Source organism: Zootoca vivipara, chromosome 1 (genome assembly GCF_963506605.1).
Source record: "Zootoca vivipara chromosome 1, rZooViv1.1, whole genome shotgun sequence".
NCBI lineage: Eukaryota > Metazoa > Chordata > Lepidosauria > Squamata > Lacertidae > Zootoca > Zootoca vivipara.
In genome coordinates, this window is record NC_083276.1 from 42,972,043 (window position 1) to 42,996,968 (window position 24,926).

A 24,926-nucleotide genomic window follows, 5' to 3' on the forward strand; every position below is an offset into this window, starting at 1 on the left:
AATGCAGTCATATTTGCATTGGTCAAATACACATTCCCATTCTATTGGCTACATTGTTGCTAGAATTATGTATTGCAGATAGTCTATTTCAGCAAAAACAATGGCATCTTGCAGCACCTTAAAAGCTGCTGTTTTTGTTGCAATTGACTGAATACAGCTTCCCTCTGGATCTGAATTGTAGCTTATTATCTACATTGTGGTAATTATGTATGCAGATACTTATCTGGAGATTTGAGAAGAGTTATGTATCTGCATTTTTCAGGCTTCACTAAAAAACAAACCTATCCACCAAATAATCAAAAGGCGAGCACCACCATGCAACAATGACTTTTGCCGGCTTGGGTGCATCTGTTCTAGCTTAGCTCTTGAGAAACGCCAGCCTACGCATTGCCGCAAACCAGACTGTATGTTTGGCTGTGCTTGCCTAAAAAGAAAGGTAGTCCTAGTTAAAGGAAGTTCAAAGCAAAAGAAGATCCTGGAGAAGTCTCTGTGCGGAAGGAATAGATTGTATTGCGAAAATGAAGTGAAACAACAGGAAGAGGTGATGGAAAAAGAGGAGAAGAAAGAGAAACTGAAATCTAAAGATAAGAAGAAGAAGAAAAAGGTGGAATATAGTAAGTATAATCAGTAGCAAGCAGCTACTTCCTTTTGTTTGGGAGGGGGGTGTTTGTAAGTTTGTAATTATGCATGTTTCTGAATTAAGTAGCAAATGAGAATTTCGAAATAAAACTTGTCCATAAGACATTTAAATATCAGTTAAATTTCAGTTAATCTAAAGTTAATTGTAACTTAATTTTATTGAAACTAGTGGAGCATGTTAATCAGTGGATTCATTTGGCATTAATGAGACAGGCTGATTATCCTTTACATACAGTGGAACCTCGGTTTACGCCTACCTCCGTTTATGAACGCCTCCGTGTTTACATCCGGGTTCCGCGACGTTGGATGCGCAGAAGCGATCTGCGCAGCTTGCGCATGTGCAGAAGCACTCTATCAGTGCTTCACGCACGCGTAGAAGTGTGCCTTCGGCGAGCGAATGCCTCCGCATAACGGATTGCGTTCACAAATCGAGGTACCACTGTACTTACCTGGAAGTAAGACCTATTTAGCACAAAGGGGCTTGAATCTGCGATGACATGCATAGGACCAGGAGGTTTTGTGTGTACCTGTCTATCTCTGCCCTAAACTTCCCTTTCACCCAGGGTCATATAAATTACTCAAGCTTGGAGCTCTTTCTCCATAATATAAAAAAGGTCATCTTTATCATTGGATAATGCTTGTGTGATATTTTTATATTAGAGTAGGTATTCTTCACCTTACAATAAATTATTAAATCTTTCTACTAGCTATATGTGGTACAGAGCCAGAAAAGCCTGTTAAGAACTTTCCACTGTGGGTTAAAGTAGATGGAGAAACGGATCCAGAACCAGTTTACATCCCAACACCATCAACTATTGAACCAACAAAATCTATGCCACCTGTCCTAGAAGTCTTAACATCCGATGGCAAACCTGCAGCTGGTGAAGGCAAACCTGCTACCAGTGGAGTCAAATCAGCACGAGTTTATGCGCCTAGACCCAATCCAGTGGTAAGCAAAAGAAACGAGATTTCGAAGCTGAATCAAGAGTATTCCACTTGTTTATGGCAAAGGCAACCCAAGACATTTGTTTTTTAACTCTAATATGGGAATGTAAACCAACATATTGGACTGTACCAAACTGGTAACATGGGGGAATGGAAAGTAAGGAATTAACAGTATCTTATCTTAAACTTTAAACTGCGCAAGACACTCTGTTTAAAGTTTAAATAACATATAACTTTTACTTAGTGTACTTGCAATTGCAGATTAAAATATACAATGCAGGGGGATGTTTCTTACGTTGCTAATACGTCTTACGTAAAGTGTTACAGACTAACTAACTCTGAGGCATAGCATACCTGCTGCTGTTACTGTTAGGACTGTTCACATAACTGTACCAACTGAAATAACTGCCTCAGGTGGGGCTTATTTTAGGAAAAATAAATATAAGATGGTGTCTTATTTTCGGAGAAACACGGTAATGGACAAAGGGAGGCAGTTTTTACTTATTCCTCCCTGCAGCCCCCCAGAACAGTTGCATTGGGAGCTACAGAGGGAGGATGAATTGGCAGGAAATCACCTCCATCCTTTTGTTATTGGATATCTGCTGGAGCACCATCACTAAGAGGACCAGCTGGATTCTGCCATAATCTTTACCTATCTGCTCCCTTTGGCATTTTGTCTAGGTTATTTGGTGATAAAAGTGGAGAAGGGGAATGGTGGAACAATGAGGCTTTTCCATGGGTGCACTTCTAACTTGGAAGTCTATTTATGTTGGTTTATAGATTCGAGAAGAGGATAAGGACCCTGTCTATATATATTTTGAAAGCATGATGACTTGTGCTCGTGTTCGGATATATGATCGTAAAAAACAGGAGAAAAAGCAGCAGCAGAGGTGCCCTTGGAATTCTGAAAAACACATTGAAAAGGTAAAATGTTGTGGCCTCATATTTCCTTTATTAATGCACTCTGAGTAAAAAATATTGACATCAGACAAGCACCTTCATTATACTGTTTTAGACACCTGCAGAAAACCTTTTCTGTTTTGATGGGCCTAACCAGACCCATGATCTGATCTTAAATCTGTAAATGTTTTACTGTGTTTATTGTTTAAAAAGTTTTTAGAATGGTTTAAATGGTTTAAATATGTGTAAATATTTTATCACAGATTTGGTTGCTGCCCTGAGCTCTTTTGGTAGGAAGGGCAATATATAAAGCAAAGAAATAAATAAATAAAAACTATGCCGTAGAACAATGAATAGAAGATAGGGTTTTCATTTCTACTGCAGAATGCTGGGAGAGGTTTAACATTTTTCTTCCCTCTATTTTCCTGATGAAGGTGCATTCACTTCCCTGCTTATAAAATAGCTGCTATTGAGACTAAAGGGAAATTACCCTCTGGAGCTATTATCAACCACAAGGGGATGGGAGGGGTCGGGGTGGTTTTTTTAGAGTTTAGCTGGCAAGAAACATTATAACATTCTCTGCCCGTACTCCCAGGCATCTACCGGTATATATCATAGTCATATGGCAAAAAATGGGGTCCAGCCATGCCTGGTATTGGGCCCTTTGTGAACTATTATATGATGAAAAAACTTGCACAACTGTCACACTTCTCATCATTTGATTGCTGGGATTTGAACTCTGTATTTAAATATATATTATTATTGGAAATGTGATTTTTTTCCCCTGCCTTGTCTTTTCCTCTTCTTTTAAATCTTTTCCCCAGGAACATGATCCTGAGCCCCAGCCACTTAATTTGGAAGATGCTAAAGAGCCCGGAGGTAAAATTAAAAACATGAACTTTGTCCCCAGGTTCTCAAATTCTGGAGTAGGTCTTTTGGGATAGGTGATGAGTGTGGGACTCCTAGACATTCTGAGGAGGAAGGTGACAATGAGATACATTAAGCCTTCCTTTTGGCCAGTTGACAATTGAACCTACCCCTGCTTTTTCAAATAAACAGGCATGGCAGCCTTGCAGCCGGACAACAGAGGGTTGGAAAGTGTTCCAGTAAGGGAACTGGGTGGTTAACTCACCTCCCCCCAATTTATCCATAACGTTATAAGGGAATGACCTGAGAAGAAGAGAAGCAGGGAAGAGCTGCTGCTGTCTTTGAATGTTTCCCTGTGTGCTGTGTTAGGCTATCACATTATTTTCTAATGTCATTGTTAGATTAATACCATGGATTTTTTTCCCACAGCAGTGGAATGCTTACAGTCATTTATGCTCAGGGTCTCTGCATGCTTGTATAATTCATTTCCTGTACTTTAACACCCATTGGTGTTCCCAGGACAGCTTGTGGAACAAGCATTTGTGGTGAAGGAGTATAACTAAATGAGTTCAGAAGAGTAGCTCAAGTTCCTATTGTTTGAGAAAGATGGGCTTAGTTGTTTGTTTTGCCTATGTTAAAATGCTAGTGATTGTGCGACATCTCAAGAGGTTGACCCAAACACTCTTGATTACTTACAGATAACACACAGAGACATACAGAAACATCCTTCCCTCCCCCCCCCAACGTATCCTTGAACTGTGGTGATGTCTCTCGCTTGCCAAGATGGAAAGATATACGTAGAAATCTGAGACTTGCATAGCTAAAATGTAGCCTAGTGTGCAAAGGTTTTGAGTCACATCCATTGCTCATCCCATTTTTGCCTCTGACATTGCTCATGACTGGAATGCGGCCCCTGCAAGATTCCATACAGAGGAATGTGGGCCCAGGACTGCAAAAGGTTCCCCAACCCTTTGGTACATTTTTGGCCATCCTACCTTTGAAACTGATAGTGTTGCAACTTGTTAAGAAATGATAATGTAACCACTGTGCCTTTCTGGCAGATACAAATATTTCATTGAGAACAAGGGGTGGAGAACATGGCCCACTACTTACCGTAGGCATGGGGACTAATCAGGCATTGTTAATTAGGAAATGTTGCCCATGTCTTTGATTTGCTTGATTTCCTCTGCTGCTGCAACACTACAGAAACCTGTTTCCTTTCTTTTTCAGATAAACCCTGGTGGTTTTCCTGTAGTGCTGGGGATCCATCAACTTCATATGTACATCATACTTCACAAGATGGAACAACCAAACTAATTGAGATTGTTTCTGATTGCAACTGGGAGGAAGATCGCAATGAGATCTTGAATGTCCTGTCGCAGCATGTCAAGAGTAAGATGCCAAAGTCCCTCAAAGTAGGAAATTTTGTTATTGACCTAGAATCTGAAACCAAAACCTGGGATGAGAAGAACGCTCCTGTCTATTACTCCCGGGTGAAAATCTCCATGCTATCCAGTCAAAGCAAGGATGAAAAGGCCCATATTTCTGTTTTGGAGGCTTCTGAGAATAGATTGTCACCATGCAAAAAGACAGAAAAATTCACATTATTAACAGCTGGCATGTTACGGGAGAGGAGGAAGAAAGGATTACCTTTTTATGCTGGGCTTTCTCCTGCAGGAAAGCTGATTGCTTACACATGCAAATCTGATTTGAATTCCTCATCTTCGATTCAGGTGGGTTGGATTTCTTATGTGTTGATGATTTTTTAATGTGTTATTTCTAGGATACCAGGTGGTTTTTTCCTTGTGTATCATTTGCTTATTGAGTGGAGAAATACAACTAACATGGCATAGGCCTTTCCTGTGGGGCCAGGAGTGCAGTCTCCTAATCTTATCACTGGAGGAGAAAGAGGAGGCTCTAAGCCCCAATGTCCTGACTCCCTGGCCAGAAGGCAGCAACAGAACCCCAAGGCCAGCTGTCCAGAGTATCTTGTCATTCTGGCATATCCCCAGTGTGCAGTAAAAGGTTGGGTCCGCTTTTGAGATATGCACAGGTTTGAAAATATTTCAGTTCCAGTTGTAGGATGTTGGAGAGGGTGAAACTGAGATATGCATGTAATTGCACAGGATCCTCTGACAAATTCTTTCCTGCCCCAGTCTCTGGCAGCCCAGTGTTGCTCCTCCTGAAGCCTGCTGCTGCCCCAGTACCCAGAGCTAAACTGTGGCTTGACTTGGCATTAAGTCTGAACTGAGGCTTGAGGTTCACCTAGTTCCAGATACTGTAAACTGCAAGCTGTAGACATAGTTTCTTCTTTGCCTTACTGCTCATAGTTTATCTCTGGGAGGCAACCTATGAGCCCAGGTTCAGACATAATGCTAATTTAAACCGTGACACAGCTTTGAATAGCAGTACCAGAGGTGGAGGAAAGCAACCACAGTGTTTCCTGTGAGTACCCATATGCTCAATGCTTTCACACTTAGCCATGGTTTGGCTTAGCATTATGTGCAAACTGGACCAGTGTCTGAATTTTTTTAAAAAATATTATCTACAGTGATAACCACTGTTAGTCATCTGCAGAGTAAACCCATTTAGATCAGTGGACTTAAATTATGTAAGGCTGTTGATTTTAGTGGGTCTAATCTGAATATGACTTGGTTAAATAACATTCATTGGCATTGGCCAGTAGTCCCTCTCAGTATAAAATAAATACCCTGTGGTATGTGATTGTCAAATTACACTGGATTCTCCTGATCTGCTGGATAGAGGAGTGGTCAGCTGGGAACCTTTTAGCCCACTAAAAGGTGGAAATCTAGCACTTCAGGGTTTCGGAGACCAAGGCTACAATCCTGTTCCTACTTTTTTGGGAGTAAGCTCCATTGAACAGATTGCAAACTTGCATAAAATTAAGTTGTGTTTGCTTGTACATGTAAATAGAATTTCTATTCTGAATCTATGTAATGGCTAAAGTGAGTGTTGGACCAGGACTGGGAAAACCCAAGTTTAAATCTTCATCAGCCATTAAGCTTACTGGGTAACCTTTTAAGACAGAATGAAATTTCAAACATATGGCATTGACAGTCAACTATCTAAAGGGGGGGGGATAAGGAACTGAACTGGGCTAGAGCTCCTTGTGTGAGCCTAATTAGTGCTTTGGATCCCAGGCATTGTTAAAAAAAAAGAAAAAGACAGGGTTAGCAAGTGTTTGTATATTTATCTTTTTATTGCAGGTTAATGGTAAAAAATACCCTCAAGCCAAACTGCTTCTAGGACAGATGGGAGCATTGCACCCAGCCAATCGACTTGCTGCATATATCACAGGCAGGCTGCGACCAACAATGCTTGACCCATCAACACTCAGTACTGCAATCTCCAAGTCAGAGTCTGATGCCAAGCTTGCTGCTTCTGAGCCACCGTCAGCTGAAGTGCCCACAGCAGAAATTTCGAAAACTCCATTTTCCAGTAACATGACATCCACTTCCACTGTAACATCACCAAATGCTCATGCCTCAACACAGAAGCAGATAGGTACGTTGAAACCTTATTTTCTGTATTATAAATTGTCTGAATTGTAAAGCATAAAAAGCATGGAATGTGAGAGTATAGTATTCATATTTATTTATGTTCTGTAATATCCTTCATCAAGCTGCTTTGAGACTTTTTTGCCACATGCAGCGACATTATACAGATGATTAGGTGCATTATGTTGAAAATGAGGCAGTGTAACCAGTAAGTGTTAATTGGGAAAGTGAGGCCTTAGCATAAAACTAGGTTGAGTGCTGTTATAGTTTGTGGAAGGGAAAGATAAAAACTGCTAATAGTTTTGATTTTGAAAATCTTTCTTTTCAGCTGCCCGGCCTTTACTACACAATGTGGCGTCTCAGTTGGTTATAAGCGCCGTTGGGGCACTACACCAGAAGGTTCCTGGAACTAGAATAACCCAACCTCTGACGGGACCACAGAAATTTAATATCAAATCTATGCCGCTCTCCCCTGGGGCAACCGCATTTACTTCTCCTGCTATCACTGTGTCATCACTTGCTGGAACTGCTGCTAGCCCACCCTGTAACAAAGCTCCCTGCTCCTCTGGCACCGCCAAAGCAAATGCTGTTGGAAAACCTGAAAACAGGACTGTATCAACCACAGCTACTAGGGCTCCTGTTAAAATAGCAAAATCACCTGGAATTGCTACGCCAGTTGCGACTGTAGCTTTGCCTGGAATAGGCCCGTCAGCTATTGGTATTCCAGTTTCTGCAGCATCTCTCTCTACAATCTTAACCACAACTGCATCCGTGACCTCGGTGCCCACACCAACTTCACCAGTTAGCTGTATTGCTCCTGGACTCTCAGGAATTAACAAAAGTCCTTTATCGAATCAAAAAGCAGGTAAGGTATACCCTTACTGATGGGCCAATTCTTGCTGGTCCACACACCTGTCACTTAGTCTGTCTATTATGAGAGACAGAAGTCCTTGGCAGACTTTTTGAGTGAATAAAGCCTTGTCTTAAAAAGCATTTCACTCATTTCAAATACTTCACATGCGTTTTCTCAGTGTTCCTCAAAATTTCAAATTTTTCAGCTGCAAAAAATACTGTGATAATAAAAGGACCTCCAAAGGGGTGCAGAGATAATGGCAGTTTCTCTTCCAAACTTTTCCTTGTTTTGGTTCCCCTCCTTCCCCAGAACCTTCATATCTCTCCTTTGCTGTGTGCAGTGGTTCAATACTTGTTCGCCAAATAACTTCTGCACAGCAAAGTTGATGCAAAAAGACTTCCTTGTGTATTGGCTTTAGTGTATTGGCATGAACTTGTGTATATATGGAGATGTCCTGGGGAAAATTGGTAAAAACTGTTTGAAATGGATTTCTATTCTTTCAAACCCACTTTTGCTCTTCAGACATTGCTTCCAGTTGGGGAACTAAATACAGTACTAGTTGCTAGAACAAACGGCAGAAGGTGTTGCTTTCATATTCTTGCAAGTTCCCCATAATGATCTGTCTGATCCCTGCTGGAAACATAATGTAGGAACAGATGGAACTTTGGTCACATAGATTCTTCGTTTTTGTTTTTTTAAAATGCTCTGTAAATCTTGCTGTATAAATGGGACTTCATTAAGATGAGTGTTGTTTCCTAATCTGGCAGGAACTACAAGCCCTCCAGGATTGTCTCCTGGAGCAGAGAAACGCATGGGACCACAGCTGCTTTTGATTCCAGTACCTCAGAGTTCTCCTACATTGCGACCTCAACAAAACACGCAAGTTGCTCAGGGGAAGAGAATGATTTTGCAACCTCTAAGGAATCCTGCTGGTGTGAATCTCTACCGACACCCCAATGGGCAGATTATCCAGCTTGTTCCGCTGCATCAGTTCCAACCTGCAGGGCCCCAACCTAGTTTATCACCCGTGATGTTACGTAATCCAGGTACAGAATGTGTCAAATCTTATTTATTCTATTTTCTGAGATAGAGCAGTTAAATATGGGGGGGGGGAGCATAGTTTCCTATAATTGTGCGTCTATTTTTGTTCAGTGCCTAAAATTAGTTTTAAAAATTGTAATTCATATGCTGCCCTTTAATATAAAATGCTTCCAAGCCAGGTCTCAAATACAATATAAATATGCATCGCAGCAGCAATAGTTGTAAAATCAGAGCAGCATAAAATAAAAAATAAAAGTCTTAGGAAAATTACCGGTAAGTACTAGGGTGGAAGGCATTAGAGTAGGTGTCACGCAAGCCTCCCTCAGAAGAGTATTCTGATAATAGGACCATCACCCACCACCAAGGTAGCTAGTTGCATCCAAGTCCACAGGGGGCAAGGGAAGTCTTCCAATGACTTCTGTAGCCTGGTTTGTACATAATGTTAAACCATAGTTGAAACTAAACCTTGGTATAACCCAACCAAAGACGTGCAGGTGCTCATAGCTAATGCATTTCTGGCTGCTGTGCTGCTAGAAAACAAGCCGGAGTTTATTACTTGCTAAATTTATATCCCACTCTTCCTCCCCAAAGAGCATTGTCATATGTTTGAGCCCAAGCTCATGGTTTGTTTTGAGAGAAACCATGAGCAGTGAGCCAAAACCAAAACAAATGGATTCTCCCCCTTTCAAAACTATCCATGCACAGTTTGCTTTCATCAAACAAAATGAGTTACTAGGTGGCAAGAATTACTAATAGTATTTCTCAATTCGTTACAGGATCTGTTGTAGAAATCCGGTTGCCAAGCCCTTCTAAGCTTTCTGAGGTATCTGTGTGTCAGTCCTCTGTGGTTTCATCAGTGATCCCAACCACCATGGCTACTTCGGTTCTGTCTGCGAGCCCTCCTGTATTGTCTGTTTCTCCAACAGCAAAGGCCATGTCTGTTTTGCCTGAGACTGCAACCACTGGAGCTGGTTCTATATTATCTGGAATCCAAACCATCCCTGCCCCTTTGATGTTATCTGTGCCCCCTACTGCTGGGGTTCCTTTGGGGTCGTCTGTTGCCCCTTCCATTACGCCTATCCCCGCTGCTGCTGAAACTCCTTCAGTTTTGCCTGTGCCCACTGCTGCTGAGGACCCTCCTGCTTTGACCATGCCCCTTAGTACCACAGAACCTTCTGTATTACCCAAAACCCCTACCACTGAGAGCCCGTTAATGTTACCTGTGCTCCCTACTGCTTCACCCATATCCTCTGCCACTGAAGCTCCTGGGTTATCCACGTCTCCTGCTTCAGCCGTGTCCTGTGCTGCTGAAGCTCCTTCTGCTTCAACCATGGCACCACCTACAGACCAGACGTTGCAGGCCATTGGATCTGGGCCCACACTTCCTATTTCAGCTGCTCAGTCAGAACCCACCATTTCTCCTGTCTCACAGGCTGGCACTTTGACTATGAGGATTTCTCCTTTGGCGGTTAGTCAGACAACTTCAGATTCTAAAATAACATGCGACACCAGCAGCACACCAGATCATCTAATAGCTCTTCAGTCAGGCAGTTTTGCCTTGCTTCAGGTTCCAGGACAGAAGAAAGTTTCAAATTCCATTTTGAAACAAGTTGAGGTAAATAACACATCTCAGAAAGACGAGTTGAGTTCACTTAAGCCAGAAGGAAAGACAAGATGCTTACAAGAGGTGGAGGCTATGGGGTCAGAAGTCACAATGTCAGATTCCAGACAGGAAGAAAATAAGTTGCCAGAAAACCATTTAGAGCCCTCTTGTGAAAAGCTCACACGTGACAAGAATGCTATAACTTCAGAGACAGCTGAGAAGGATGCAGAAATATTGGGAGAATTATCCAGTGATGATCCTATCCTTGAGCCTGAGATTGCATCATTGGACTGCTCCTACACCAGCCAGGAAATAAAGTCTGGGGGAAATAAAGTGATGGCTAATATTAAACATCCTGAAGACACCCCAAATGAAGCTTCATGTAGTTCTGAGAGTGTTACTGAGAGTGGCAGTCAAACTTCAGTCCTTGCACATGATGCATTAAACGAGCAGAAAGTAGCACAGCTAAAGAACTCAAATGAGGAAGAAATGCACTCTGAGCAAACACAAAGCACAGCTACTGATTCAGAAGGAGTTGAACAGAAACAGTTAGAAACAGACGAGGAAATGATTGTTGAACCATCTCAGAAGCCTTTGGATGAGTGCAAAGTACAAACGAATTGTGCAGAAAAACTGGAGAAAAAAACTAAATCATATTTGAGTCCATGGGGAAATGAAGACCAGGAACTACTAGGGCAAAACATGAATGAAAAGGGTCATTCTGTGGCAGCACAGAGGGATAGAGGCGAGGTTAGAAGGAAGCATAAGGTTCCTGGTGCAAATGGCCAAAATACCACATTGGGAAGCAAATATGTAAATAATGCAGTAGAATTTTCATGTAAAAGAGATACTGGTGTTCAGAAAGATAACTTGACTGCTAAAGATGGCCTTGTTCAAGCTAGCAAAACTTGGAGCAAAACATTGAGGCCTTCAGATGCTTTAGAAAACAAAAATAACAATGGTGCTGATGAGCTTGTAAAGAAATTTCCTAAATGTGAGAAACAACAGAATATACTGAAAACCAGCTATCACAGAAAGGATTCGCTGCCTGCCATTATTAATATTACCGTGGATAATACAGAAAAAGATGAAAAAACAGATGATTCTGCAGATGAGATGGCTGACGAAGCATCTGGCTATCAAAGTGAAGATATAGTGAATGTAGAAACACTGGTGAGTACATCTTTAAATTGGAAGCACAAGTCATTGTAAAATTATTTTGCTGATTTTATATGGATTTTGCATGCTGTCACATCTTTCTTTCCCTCCAGTGATAGTGGCAAAGACTTTTATGTTCACTCAGCCCTTGGTTTGTGCCTGCATCCTATGATTCTGTGCTATTCCTGATTATTAATTTGATCAGATGTATGTATTGGTTTTCAGGTAAGTAAAAGTTTGAAAGCCACAGACATTAAGTAGGTAAAAAGACGTACAGTGGTACCTTGAAACAAAATTAAAAAAATCCTTCCAGCAGCACCTTAGAGACCAACTAAGTTTGTCATTGGTATGAGCTTTCGTGTGCATGCACATGAATGTCATACCAATGACAAACTTAGTTGGTCTCTAATGTGTAACTGGAAGGAATTTTTTAATGCCTCAGGTTACAAATGCTTCAGGTTACAAACTCCGCTAACCTGGAAGAGTTACCTCGAGTTGAGAACTTTGCCCCAGGATGAGAACGGAAATTGTGTGCCGGCAACACAGTAGCAGCAAGAGGCCCCATTAGCAAAAGCATGCCTCTAGTTAAGAACAGTTTCAGGTTAAGAATGGACCTCCGGAACAAATTAAGTTTGTAACTAGAGGTACCACTGTAAAAGGTAAGACATTAAGTACTGTGATGAGGACAGAGCAGGTAGTGGGAAGGAAGAACAATGAAGAACTACAAGGCAGGGGTGGACTTAGGGTTATAAATCACTGCCTTTTAAAGGAGGAAACTATTTAAATAGTGCAGAACTAAATTATTGGCCAATTATACAAAAATAATGGGTTGTTTTCCAAAGTGAGTAGTTTCAATAGAAGAGCTATTCTAAAAAAATATTATTCTTATTTACTTTTTAGTATGATGCTGATCTTGATATCTTCTAGCGCTAGGTAACTCTTCTTGTTAGTGCACGCTTGCACAATGGAACTCCCCACCCCAAAATGTTCTGGGTTTTCACTTAGTCCTTCAGATTGGATTTAGAAAGGGCACAGGACATGTGTGAGGAAAGGGGGAAATTATGTTGCACAGTCAGAAATCCTTGCGCTGGTGGAACAAGTTAGTTGGGTACTGACATTGGTTCTAATCTTAAGTTTCAAGTCTGAGCAAATTGTCCATTTAAAAGAACTAACCTGGAAGAGTAATTCTGCTGTCTTTATTTGATGAATGAATGAGACCTCTGGATTCTCAAGGTAATATCTAGGATGTAGATCATAAAATATATTGAGCTTCCATGTACATGATGAAACAAAATGTATTTAAGATGTGCAGCTATGTTAGTTACATAGTACCTGTTAAAAAACTACTGACTTCTTATATCCATTTTACTGCCCACCATTTTTCTATTATACCTTGAACATATGTGGTTTTTTAAATTGGTATCAGGATTAAGCCTGCTTCTCCCTCCCATTGCTAACTTTTCTTTGCCTCGGGATAACTTGTTTATTTACTTATGGTTTGTATTTTTAATTTTTATTTTTAATTTTTTTTAAAAAAAACTTGTGATTTAAAAGGAAGTTGTTTTCTTTTCTCTGCCTGTTCCTTTTACAACATGGAGCATTTCTGTTATATCTACAGAATGTAAATGCATTCCACAGTTATGTGAGAGTAGTAACAAAAGATTGTACCCGACACTGCATTGACAAACTATCAAATTGTTTTCCGTTGTTACAATACAAAGTTTCAGATGAAACTGATTGTTTGCTCATACTTTTACGTTTATGAATTCTGCTATACTTCCTCAGTGATTCAATGCTTGTTTTTATATCAATGTTATACCTGCTTTAGTGTTAAAAAATACTTAATTTTATCAATGCAGTTGTTACATAGAAAAATTGCTGTGAATTATATCATCACTTCTTAAAGATGTAGTTTTTTCTTATGTACTTAATTTTTTAAAAAAAGAACTAGCATGTCTTGCTGTGAATTGTCTGTAAGTTGATCGCTGTCTTTTAAATCTTGTTTCAGAGTGAAAGTGAATCTAATGGATCAGAGGAGAATGTGGACATTGAGACTGTGGAGGAACTTACAGAGCAAATTAACATTGCTCGGTTGAAAGCTACAGCTGCCCATGTCATATTGTCCAAACAATTGTAAGCATTTAAAATAATAATAATTGTAATATTTTTACCATCAATTATGTAGTTCTAGATCATTAAAAATGTAATGATCCCACTTGACCTAGGCGCTAATGAGACCTCTTTGGAGGAAGAGGCTTGGGGCCCCATGTAGCACCCCACTGCCACAGAAGACATGGTGCCTCAGGGAACAAGATTGGTTTCTTGAGGCCAAGGTAGTTGACCTGGAGACCTTCAGAGACATTATAGCTGCACCACACTGAATGAGGGTCTTGGGTGCCATTCTGAAGGGGAGAAAATATGATCCTTAGTAGGGACCCAGGACAAGCAGTTACTCCTTTGTGACAAAGAATTGCTCCTCTGAGGGATAGGGGCATCCATGTGTCTTAAGATAAACCAGACTGGAAACCTGCACAACCAAAATGACATCCATTTTTGTCTTGCAGGAACTCTGTGCATGACCATTCTAGTCAGAAGATTGCCAAGACTCCCAAGGTAGGTACATGTCTGTTTGCTTGTTTTCCTTCTTCTCCTCTGTAATACATGTTGCCAGTCCCAAAGATGCACCAGTTTATCTTTGAGTGTCTCTAAGGGTGAAGCAAGATGTGCCGCTGTTTAGTACCTGATATGCAAATCCTGTATCATGCCCTGCTCCACCTCCATAATATTTAGTAAGACTTACCACTGTTTCTCCTCCAGTGAGACGGAGTATGAATGTCGAAAAGCAGGGAAAAACAGGAGAGCTCTGTATGGGGGGTGGCATTGTTAACAGCATCTGGTTCTGCTCTCAAGTTGTAGGTGGCCAGCTTGGCTATGAGATATCCAGAACAAGAAAATGGAAGGTTCCAAGGGCTGGCTATTGCAGAGGAGTCTGTAGTGCTACGTGCTTCTCCATACCACTCATTGCTGTTCCCTGGGTCAGTAGAGAAGAGAGGAAAAATTGGGGGGGGATTCAAGTGCAAGAAATTCAATATTTAAAAATGTATTTCGTTTCTAACACCTGGAGATTTTTCCTTTATTTTTTGGTTTTTTTGCCTGCTGGTGTTTCTGTCCCAGTTTTAATAGTTAGTTTTAGTGAATCATTGGCATAACTACAGCAAGCTCAGGTGGGTTGCTTATACTCAAGTATTGTTATATACTTTGGACTTTACTTGTGACCACTGCCGCTGAGGGCATTCCTCGCACATGCTGTTGTGCCTAGGTTTGGTAACACTCATTGTTCTAACTGAGAATCAGTAGCTTTTGCTCTGGTTCATTCATGGCTCACTCATTTCCCATGCAGCATCTCCAGAGTCAGATACCTCCTTAAGCTCCACCTTTTAAAAAGCTCTGCTCAGTTTTGTTGAAATGCTGGACCGGGACTTAAAGTTATAGATGTACGAGTCATTGTTTGGGCTGCATGTCTATATGTTTTGAACAGTTCACAAGAGGAGCTGTGCTTTTGCTTTTTAGCCACAACCTGAATTGCCAAACAAAAACCCAAAGAATGAGGAAGAAACCTTTTCGAATTACCGCGAAACACACACAGCAAATGAACGTCGGCGTCGTAAGGAAATGAGGAGACTCTTTGAAAAACTGAAGGTTACTTTAGGATTGCAGATGGTCCCCAAGGTTTCCAAGTGTTTCATCCTGAAACAGGTTGGTATTTTATAGCTTGAAGGGAGGCAGTAGGACAAACCTGCTGTCTTTATTTACTCTTAGGTATATGGGACCCAGGTGGCGCTGTGGTTAAACCACTGAGCCTAGGGCTTGCTGATCAGAAGGTTGGCGGTTCGAATCCCTGTGACGGGGTGAGCTCCCGTTGCTTGGTCCCAGCTCCTGCCAACCTAGCAGTTCGAAAGCACGTCAAAGTGCAAGTAGATAAATAGGAACCGCTACAGCGGGAAGGTAAACGACGTTTCCATGTGCCGCTCTGCTTTGCCAGAAGCGGCTTTGTCATGCTGGCCACATGACCTGGAAGCTATACGCCGGCTCCCTCGGCCAATCATGCGAGATGGAGCGCGCAACCCCAGAGTCGGTCACGACTGGACCTAATGGTCAGGGGTCCCTTTACCTTTACCTATATTCTACTGGAATCTAAAAGTGGGTCCTTGGTCCTTTTTCAGGCCTTGGAAGAGATACAGGGACTAACGGATCAAGCAGATAAACTCTTGGGTCAGAAAAACTTGTTGACGCGCAAGCAGGACACCTTGATTCGTAAAGTATCTGCCCTTTCAGGTGAGTTGACATTAAAGGGAAAGCCGTAAAACCTGAAGAGAGCCACTGGGATATGGGGATCCTGGGATTATGCCAAGGGCTACTATTTCAAATACATGAAAGGTACTAAATTGCTGAAGCTTTTTACTCCATGGAAATTAAACCCCAAGAGCTGTAAAGTTGTCTGGGTGTGTCAAGTAATGTTGTGTAAGTTTTGTGCTATGTGAGCGCCCTTTAAGTTTCGGGAAGTATGCTAGATATGAGGGAGAACTTGACTATCCTTTCCTCTGTAGGCAAGACACAGGAAGTAGTCTTGAAGAAGCTAGAATACATTTATGCAAAACAGAAAGCGGTAGAAGCACAAAAGAAGCAGCAGCAAGCAGAACCTATGGATGTGGTTGAAACTCTGGAGACTGCTAAGCCCTCAGTGGAAAACATCCCCTCTTCTCCCTTTAAAGAGATGAAACCACCAACCTTGTCCAGCAAGCATACAAAACCATTGATACTTTCCAGGAAAGGAAGCTGTGCCACAGGTAGGCTAACTGAACATGGATTAGTTGAATATCACACAAATGGGAATCTAAGCAAAAGGGCTTTCTTGGAAACATTGTATCTGCAAGTCTCACTTGGCCTGCTATATTACGCATAGTGCAAGTTTTTTTATTAAAACAAAAGTAAGGCGACTTACCAATAGAAAAGCCCAAGCATAGGTAAACATGCAATTTTCACATATCTTTACTATACAGTATAGTTTACTCTGTATAAGACAGTACTTTGTTACTGCCATCTTGTTTTAATGTTTTCTGCAGAATTCATTTGTTTTCATATTTGCCGCTTAAAACTTGCTGTTGGAAACTTGTTGTGTGTTGTTAAATTTGTTAGTACAGTGGTACCTCTACTTACGAATGTTTCTACTTACGAATGGAGCTCCGTCCGCCATCTTGGATGCGGTTTAGATAGGATTTTTTCTACTTACGAATTTTTAGATAGGGTTGCTTCTACTTACAATTTTTTTCGACTTACGAATGTGTGTTCGGAATGCATTAAATTCATAAGTAGAGGTACCACTGTATTAGAAACAGTGGGTTACATTTTTGAATGCCATGAGGTTGATTGGTGAAGTAAATATTGATATATATATAATGCTGCTTCACTTTTTATACTCTTATCTTCACGTGTCTTTCTTTTGGCTTCCTTGTAGGTGACATACCCATGACATTAACAAATGCTAGCCTAGTAATGACAGCAAATGGCCAGGTCCTTGCATTCAAGAGTCCCCTGGCGCCAGGACAAGTTGCTGCCTTCCCTTCCACACTCCTGCAAACTGAACTCAAATCGGAGGCTGACAGCAGTAATGGGACAGCACAGCCAGGTAAGGGTCACAAAATGACTGAAAAATCAAAGCTGGGTGTGTGACTATTTCTGAGTGGAACCTTTTATTCTTCATAAAAAGTGAAAAATATTTCTCTTAGGTTGTCTCTTCCAATTTCCAGTCCATATATTTAAGGTATAAACACTTGATATTTAAAAAATGTAATACTTATTTCTGTATCTATGCCTTAGAGAAGTAGACAGTTTGTTTTTGCTGAAGGAATATCAAGGAGACACAAGGAACCTTGTGGATGGTACCTGTTACTAGATGAGATGAACATTTTATTTCATCTGAAACCATGTGTTTGCCATAATAGCTACTCTGCTTAATATTCTTTTCCTTGATAGTATGTGTGAAAGTTAACTCATTGTTTCTCGCTTGATATAAGGTATTGCTTCTGTGATGATTCAGTTGCCAGGCTCAGCAGTACCAGTGGAAGTGAAAGGTATCCTCCCAAACTCCCCAGTTCCCATTACCTTGTCTGCTGTAACTAGTGACTCACTCACTCCAGTTGCAGAAACAGCTCCAGAGCTCACTTCAGGTAAACCTACATTAGTTTCTTACTAAATTTCTGGCACTGGAAAAATGAATTCTAACTCCAATAACTTACCTGCTTCCTCTTTCTCCCTATTGTATTTTATTGATTTATAGAAAGACTTATATACTACCCTCTTGCAAAAGATCAGGGCAGTGTACAGCAACATAAAAAAAAACCTTTAAAAGAAGCATAGAATGATCACGAAAATGACTGGCTACTCAAGAGAAATGTAAACAACTACATAAGCCTGTCAGGATGTAATAAATATTACCGTCTCACCTCAACAGTCCTTTGTTGCCAAAAATATACAGTGCAGACTTTTCCAGCACTGCCCAGAAGTGATTTGTGTTAGAAATCACAACATCTGCAATCACTGTAGCTAAAGAAGTTCATAGCATAGTGTATGTCTCAAGTCTCACAGGTGTTCCCATGTGAATGTGGCCGGTGCTGCTTTAAAATGCGGCTGCAGTAACAAAAACTTCATTATATTCACATGTACAGTGCTGGGGTAGGGGTGTAATTGACAGTATAAAGGTTACCTCATGAACAACTGGCAGCACCTCTGAGGACGAGGCATGTGTGCCTGGACCTGTATGAGTTACAGGTAGGTAGCCGTATTGGTCTGCCATCGAAACAAAATAAAAATAAAATAGAAATATTCTTTGCAGTGGCACCTTAGAGACCAACTAAGTTTGTCATTGGTATGAGCTTTCGTGTGCATGCCATGCACACTTCTTCAGATACACTGAAACAGAAGTCATCAGGCCCTTTTATATAGTGGGAGGGTGGTGAGGGGTATTGAGTAGTTGTTGTCAGTGGCCCTAAGGTTTCCATAGAGTGAACTGTTCCAGAAATGATACAGGCAGCAGAAGATTGTCCCTAAAATTGTCCTCTGCACCAGAGAATTAGAAAGTAGCTGATGTAACACAGCTTTTTAAATGGGTTCAGTGAAGAATCTATGAAATGACAGACCAGTTAGCTTAACATCTGCTCAACTTAAAATAGTGTAAATTATTATTAAATACCATTTTTTTTAACAGGACTTCCTTACCCCAGTCCAGGGTCCTAATTTGTTGTCGTCGTCCGTCCATCCCCCTCCACTTTTTGTCCACATGCCAGTCCACTGATTGGGACTGTAAAAAGAAAAAAAGAGAAATAAAGTAGACACATGCCCAGCCCCTCACCCTGAAAGAGATGCAAACCACTCTTTTGAGGGGACAATCTTTTGAGGGCTGTGTACACTGTGAAGATACATGAGTTTTGCATTCAAGGGCAGCGGGTGGCCAAAGGTGAATGTGACCCTCAGGCCAAATGCGGCTTGCCACCCTGATTCCTGTTGAAGGAGATTTTTTTTAATCACTTCTGCAAAAGGAAGTCCTGCCTCGCCCAGCTGTTGGAGTTCTTCAAGTGTATTGGTTATCAGGGTTATGGAAAGAGGATGGTCCTCTTCTGAATCAGTAACTGCTTAAAAGAGCAGGCAACATAGAGTAGAAATAAATGGATAGTTTTTACAGAGAAGAGAAATATTGGGATCCCCCAAGTAATACTTTGGTGTTTTTTAACTTTATAAACAATCTAGAGCAGTGTTTCCCAATTAGCTAAGTACTGCTGAGCTCCTGTTTTTGAAAAGCCAAGCCAATGACCCCCTACTTTGGAATTTTTTGATATCTCTATGGTAGTTTTTGTTATGTGAATGGTGCCAGGGGGTGGGGTCCACAAACCACCAATTGGGAACCACTGATCTAGAGCTAGGGGAAACAGTTTGCAGATGACACCATGGTGAAATCTGGGTCATGAAAGCACAGAGGAGTTACAAATAGTATCTCCTCAAACTGAATGAGTAGTCAACAAACTGGCAAATGAAGTTTATTATAAATAAGTGTGAAGTGATTACATTTTGGGGCAGTTCCCCCCTGCCCAACTTCAAGGCTGAACAGGCAGAGGCTAACAAGGAAGGAGATCTGTTGAAGTGATAAGTAGTTTACATTTGGAGAAGCAGTTTAGGACAGATCCTGTCTCCAGTATTCTAACAGGCCTTTCTTTGTTCTGGCTTACAGAAGGTGAATTCATGATGCCAAGGATAGTAAATGTGACATCACTGGCTACTGAAGATGACACAAATTTAAACCTGGATGCCAATAAGAATCCTGATGTAACCTTGGATACGGATTCCCAGACACCTGAGTCTTCCTTGCAGGAAACTACTGATCTTCAGTCACCAGAAAAAACAGAACTTTCTTCTGTAAAAGGGAGAGGCACTACCGGAGCAGTACAGGATTCTCTTAGGCGAAAAGAGAATTTCCCACAAATAACAAATGTCTCTAGTTTGAAGGCATCCCCAGAACCATTTGCAGCAAAACCTGAAGAGTTAGCCGGAAATCAGGCAAGGTTAAAACAGATGAAGAAGGGAAGTGATGGACAAAAATCAAGAGAGTCTCCATTTCAAAAGCTGCAAAATAATGAACCCAATGACTCCGGGATAGAAATGGAGCTGCAAAAAGTAGCCTCTGCAATACATGAACCAGCACTGGATGCAAGTGACTTAATGGGCATAGAGGAGACTGATGACACAGATGAAACCCTCACCTCCCTGCTGAATGAAATTGCATTTCTCAATCAGCAGTTGAATGACGATGCTTCAGACATATCAGAACTCCCCAACTCCCTGAGCTCTGGCTTTTCTCTAGGAGATCTAGAAAGTCGCAGACAATCAGCTACTGCAGAAGGCTCTCCCTTTCCGCTTGGTGCCATGAGTGGGAGCTTTAAGGACCTTTCTATAGTTCAAGAGAGCAGTGATTCCATAACTCCTCTCCTGCTTCACTTGGATGATGATGATCTACCTGATGGTAACAAGAACTCGGGAGATCCTTCATCTGATTCTGATTCTTTAAAAATCATGTTAGGATCTGAAGTAAAGGACCCAAATGCTGATAACTCAGAGGCAAATAGTGGTGGAAGTGGAAAAACTGAGCAATCTGTGGCAAAGACAAGAAGTGTGTCACCTCCCATTCTGCAGATGAAAACTAACCTGGAAGCTGGCAAAGCTGACATGGCATGGAGGCCTATGCCCAAACTGGCACCACTTGGATTAAAAGCTGCTAACTTTCCATTAGAATCAGAGGGACAGAATACCAAGGTGATGCCTTCGTTGGCACCCGTTGCTTCAAAAGAGATAAAAACTGCACAGCCAGTGACTAGTCCAAGTCAGGATGGTTATGAAACACTCACTTTAGCACCTGCTGCTGCAGAATCAAAATAGTAATGTGGCTTTACCTTCAGGTGCTTTTTGGTAATAATGTTTGATTTTTCAGAGACTTTCCTAGTTAATAAGAATTTCAATTATGACACATCTCCAACATCTAGATTCTTAGGTTGCATGTGCCAGTGTGCATGTAATACATGAGGCTAGATGTTTGAACTTGATTGGTAAAAGATAACATTCAATCAAGAGTAAGAGACTAGTCAGATAAATTATGCCCTTTTCTGACAGTCACAGAAAGCATCCATTTGAGATATTTTCAAACATTTTTAGCATTTCAGAAAAAATATTCAGGACTGTGAATAGCTTATATACATATATCTTAACATATTACTCAAGGGCCTCATACAAGCATTTGAGGGCCTCATACAAGATGTATTTTTCCCTCTAATATCTATAAATTGAATAGTTTGAGGGCTTCACTTTTAACCTAGTGAATGTGAATGGTTTTCATACTATAAAATGATCGTATATTTTTGTACACAGGTTTTTTTTGTAAATACATAAAATCATGACATTTCATATATATCAAAAAGTTAATGATTATTTCTAATGATTGTAAATAAGAGATTTGGAGAACTAACGTGGTATTTGAGTGCTTTGAACAGGTCAATCACTGTTAAATCTGAAAATTGCTGCATTTTTCTTGTCTTGCATAATTGTACGAAGTAATGTAGATCTGTGTTCCAGCTATCCTGGCAGAAAGTGTTAAGGCTTCCCACTCCCTGGTGATTTACTCATATTTGAAGCTCTTATCTCCAGGCTCAACCAGCTAGCAAGACGCAGTCTTCTGCATACATGCTGAAAGTAGTACACAAGTTCCAGTTTCCTCATACAGGAAAGTCTCCTGCACTATATATTAAGCCCCTCCCACTCTCCATCTGTGTGTAGGTTAGTTATATTGGGATGGACTTGCACATGATGGGTAGTTTCATTATTATTTTTCATGATGTTGATTAAATGTACTATTTAGCCACTGAAACTCCCAATTTCCAGTAAAAAAAAAAACAGCACAGGGAAACCAGGATTTATTCTCCTGACTGGTTCAGTTTTTCACAGAAAATTGCAGCCAAATGCTTTTACCTGCACTAGGAAAAGATACAGATATTCATATATTTTTCTTAATGGGGCTAAAAGCAGCTTGGGGTAAGATAGAGGATACAAAATGAGAAATGGTTAAGACATGCTCTCCCTCCATTCACTTCGAAATGTAGCCTTAGCAATGTGCTTTAAATTTGATTTGCTTTGTAATTCTACAAAGTAAAAGTTCTTGATGAGGATGCAGGCTCTGCCAGTGTAATAGAGGAAGCAATTCAGTACCTTCTGTGGTCTTCAGTCTTTTGTAAGTTCTCATTTCTTGCATGCTTCATGGTGTTCATTCAGTGCCTTAGGATTTGGAAGGGAATTTAGCATGGTAATCCTAACCTGCTTGGTTAAAATCTAATCTAGCACTTATGTGTTAGAGATCAAAATTAGTTCAGTTGGCTAATTTCCCTTTTTGTCTGCACTGACACCACCCGTATGCTAGAAACTCCACTTCTCATTGGAGCACATTTTCCTCAATTTTTCTGTTTCTTCCCTCAGTCCTTTCTGGCTACCATCTATTTTTATCAAGCTATTTTTAAAAATCCAGATAGGGGTCTGAATATACCACTAAAGACATCTTACTTTTTGACAAAAGGGCTGGCTGGTTTGGAGGGACTGAATTTATGCATTATAATTTAGCAATAGGCATCGAAAAATTAGAGGGAAAACTCCATGTAAGTAATCAACAAGGATCTTCAAAGTACTGAATACCTTTCTTATAATTACCTCTTTCCTCTTATCCTCCATATATGTGTTTGGCCCCAAGGCAAATCTAAGATAGTTCTATGAGTTTTGTTTCAAATATAGTCTGGGAAATTGTGTATGGGGATTTTTGTAAATAATATTTCAAGATTATAAATTTTATAGAGAGCATTTTGTAATCGAGAGAACAACTGAAACCCTTGGAGTGGGCACATATTCATTTAACCAAGATTTCTGGATATTTGATTTTTAATGCATCTGTAAATAGGCTGAAATGATTTTTTAATTAAAAAAAAGTATAAAGGAATGCCAGATTTCATTTTTACTGTACATTCTCTCTTTTTCTGAATTTTTCCCAAAACTGGTATTTTTGTAAACATTTAACCACAGAGCCTATCTCAGTAACTATATATTGGAGAATCTGTAAAATTTAAATAAATAGTCTTCAGCTAAGAGCTGGCCATGAACCATTATTTCTCTGAAAAAAGGTATATGAAAAATGTTTTAGTGGGTACAAGTTACATCACACATTCCTTGTAATAATGGTTATAAAATGTACGGTAAATCTTGCTCTATTGAATAGGAAGGAAACAGTCTGAAAAGAAAATAGGCATTAATGAGTTACATAAATGCTTAATGACCAGGAAAGATAGTTCTGGAAGAAGAGGAGCTAAATAGCAGTTAGGCACTCCGCTGACTCATTTGGGACCATGTTGTCTGTACTGTAGCCTAGTGAAGTGACTGCAAATCGGTAAAAGTTATAGAAGAGGGAGGTTGTTACGATACACACCACCCTCTTCGGCAGAACTATACCTTTTCCTTTGCTAAATAGTTCGTGGATGGGACTCCCTGAGAATGTGGACTTCCAAGACCATGGTGGGGTCTTGGTGGGGAAGAATCTGATGGGAGACTGGAACTTTGCCTTGACTCTGCATTTTCCAACTTTCAGGTAGCAAGAATAAGGTAGAATTGTGTCATATCAGTAATGGATACCTTTGGGAGAAACAAAAAATCAAGTCCCCATTGTAATGGAAGTGCTAACACTTCCATAGAGCAACTTGGACAGGCAACTGTCAGCTCCCATCTTTGTTGGAGTTCTTGTGTAGTACCATGGCTTAATTTGCACCGTGGGTACTGCTTCCTTCTTATTAAGAGCTCAGAATATCCTGGAGCTTGCGTTTGTGTGAGAGTGCTGGTTGAGGAGACTCTTGAGAGTCCCATGGACTGCAAGAAGATCATACCTATCCATTCTGAAGGAAATCAGCCCTGAGTGCTCACTGGAAGGACAGATCCTGAAGCTGAGGCTCCAATACTTTGGCCACCTCATGAGAAGAGAAGACTCCCTAGAAAAGACCCTGATGCTGGGAAAGATTGAGGGCACTAGGAGAAGGGGACGACAGAGGATGAGATGGTTGGACAGTGTTCTCGAAGCTACGAACATGAGTTTGACCAAACTGCGGGAGGCAGTGGAAGACAGGAGTGCCTGGCGTGCTATGGTCCCACAAGAGTCGGACACGACTAAATGACTAAACACACACACACACACACATACAAAATTTATCAAGGCAATGAGGTAGCATGGAACCTCTAAGACAGTGGTGGCCAAACTTGGCCCTCCAGCTGTTTTTGGACTACAACTCCCATCATCCCTAACTAAACATGACCAGTGGTCAGGGATGATGGGAATTGTAGTCCCAAAACAGCTGGAAGGCCAGGTCTGGCCACCACTGCTCTAAGAAAACTTGGAGTGGTTGTGCTGCTGGAAGAGTGTCCAGTTTCTGGAGGGAGCCAGTTTCTGAAGTCAGTTGTTTTTGTATAATCAGTGATTGCCAACTTGACTTGCATTTTCAATTTAAGAGAAAGCCCCTTCGTTTTACTATTTATTATTTAGACATGATTCTATAAATATATTCATTAGCAGCATTAGAAAGATGCAGTTGACTAACAACCATGAACACCTGATCTTTACCCCAATCTACCTCCCATGAACCTTGGGCAGCATACATGATTCCTCTCCCTGTTTTATTCTCACAACAGCCATGTGGAGTGGATTGGGATGAGAGAGATTAACTAACCCAAGGTGACCCAGTGAGCTTCATAACATAAACCTCTGCTGGAGTGAGGGTTGCAA

The 24,926-nt window shown here is 40.8% G+C and overlaps 1 protein-coding gene across 6 annotated transcripts in view; it reads left to right on the forward strand.

Annotated features, from left to right (window-relative positions):
- Window positions 1–24,258, forward strand: part of LOC118083451 (MAX gene-associated protein-like) — a 42,099-nt gene extending 17,841 nt beyond the window's left edge. For 4 of the 6 annotated variants that reach the window (XM_035111893.2, XM_035111912.2, XM_060273544.1 and 1 more), the window contains 17 exons: window positions 263–614; window positions 1,347–1,588; window positions 2,365–2,508; window positions 3,309–3,363; window positions 4,582–5,084; window positions 6,579–6,876; window positions 7,198–7,734; window positions 8,490–8,768; window positions 9,540–11,539; window positions 13,533–13,657; window positions 14,089–14,137; window positions 15,095–15,280; window positions 15,748–15,859; window positions 16,132–16,371; window positions 17,040–17,210; window positions 17,599–17,751; window positions 19,806–24,258. In XM_035111893.2, coding sequence (XP_034967784.2) covers window positions 263–614; window positions 1,347–1,588; window positions 2,365–2,508; window positions 3,309–3,363; window positions 4,582–5,084; window positions 6,579–6,876; window positions 7,198–7,734; window positions 8,490–8,768; window positions 9,540–11,539; window positions 13,533–13,657; window positions 14,089–14,137; window positions 15,095–15,280; window positions 15,748–15,859; window positions 16,132–16,371; window positions 17,040–17,210; window positions 17,599–17,751; window positions 19,806–21,007 — 6,648 coding nt within the window. In that variant the 3' untranslated portion in view covers window positions 21,008–24,258. The remainder of the gene's footprint in view (window positions 1–262; window positions 615–1,346; window positions 1,589–2,364; window positions 2,509–3,308; window positions 3,364–4,581; window positions 5,085–6,578; window positions 6,877–7,197; window positions 7,735–8,489; window positions 8,769–9,539; window positions 11,540–13,532; window positions 13,658–14,088; window positions 14,138–15,094; window positions 15,281–15,747; window positions 15,860–16,131; window positions 16,372–17,039; window positions 17,211–17,598; window positions 17,752–19,805) is intronic. The other 2 variants (XM_035111920.2, XM_035111902.2) reach the window with 1 other exon arrangement.
- Window positions 24,259–24,926: the final 668 nt, after the last annotated feature.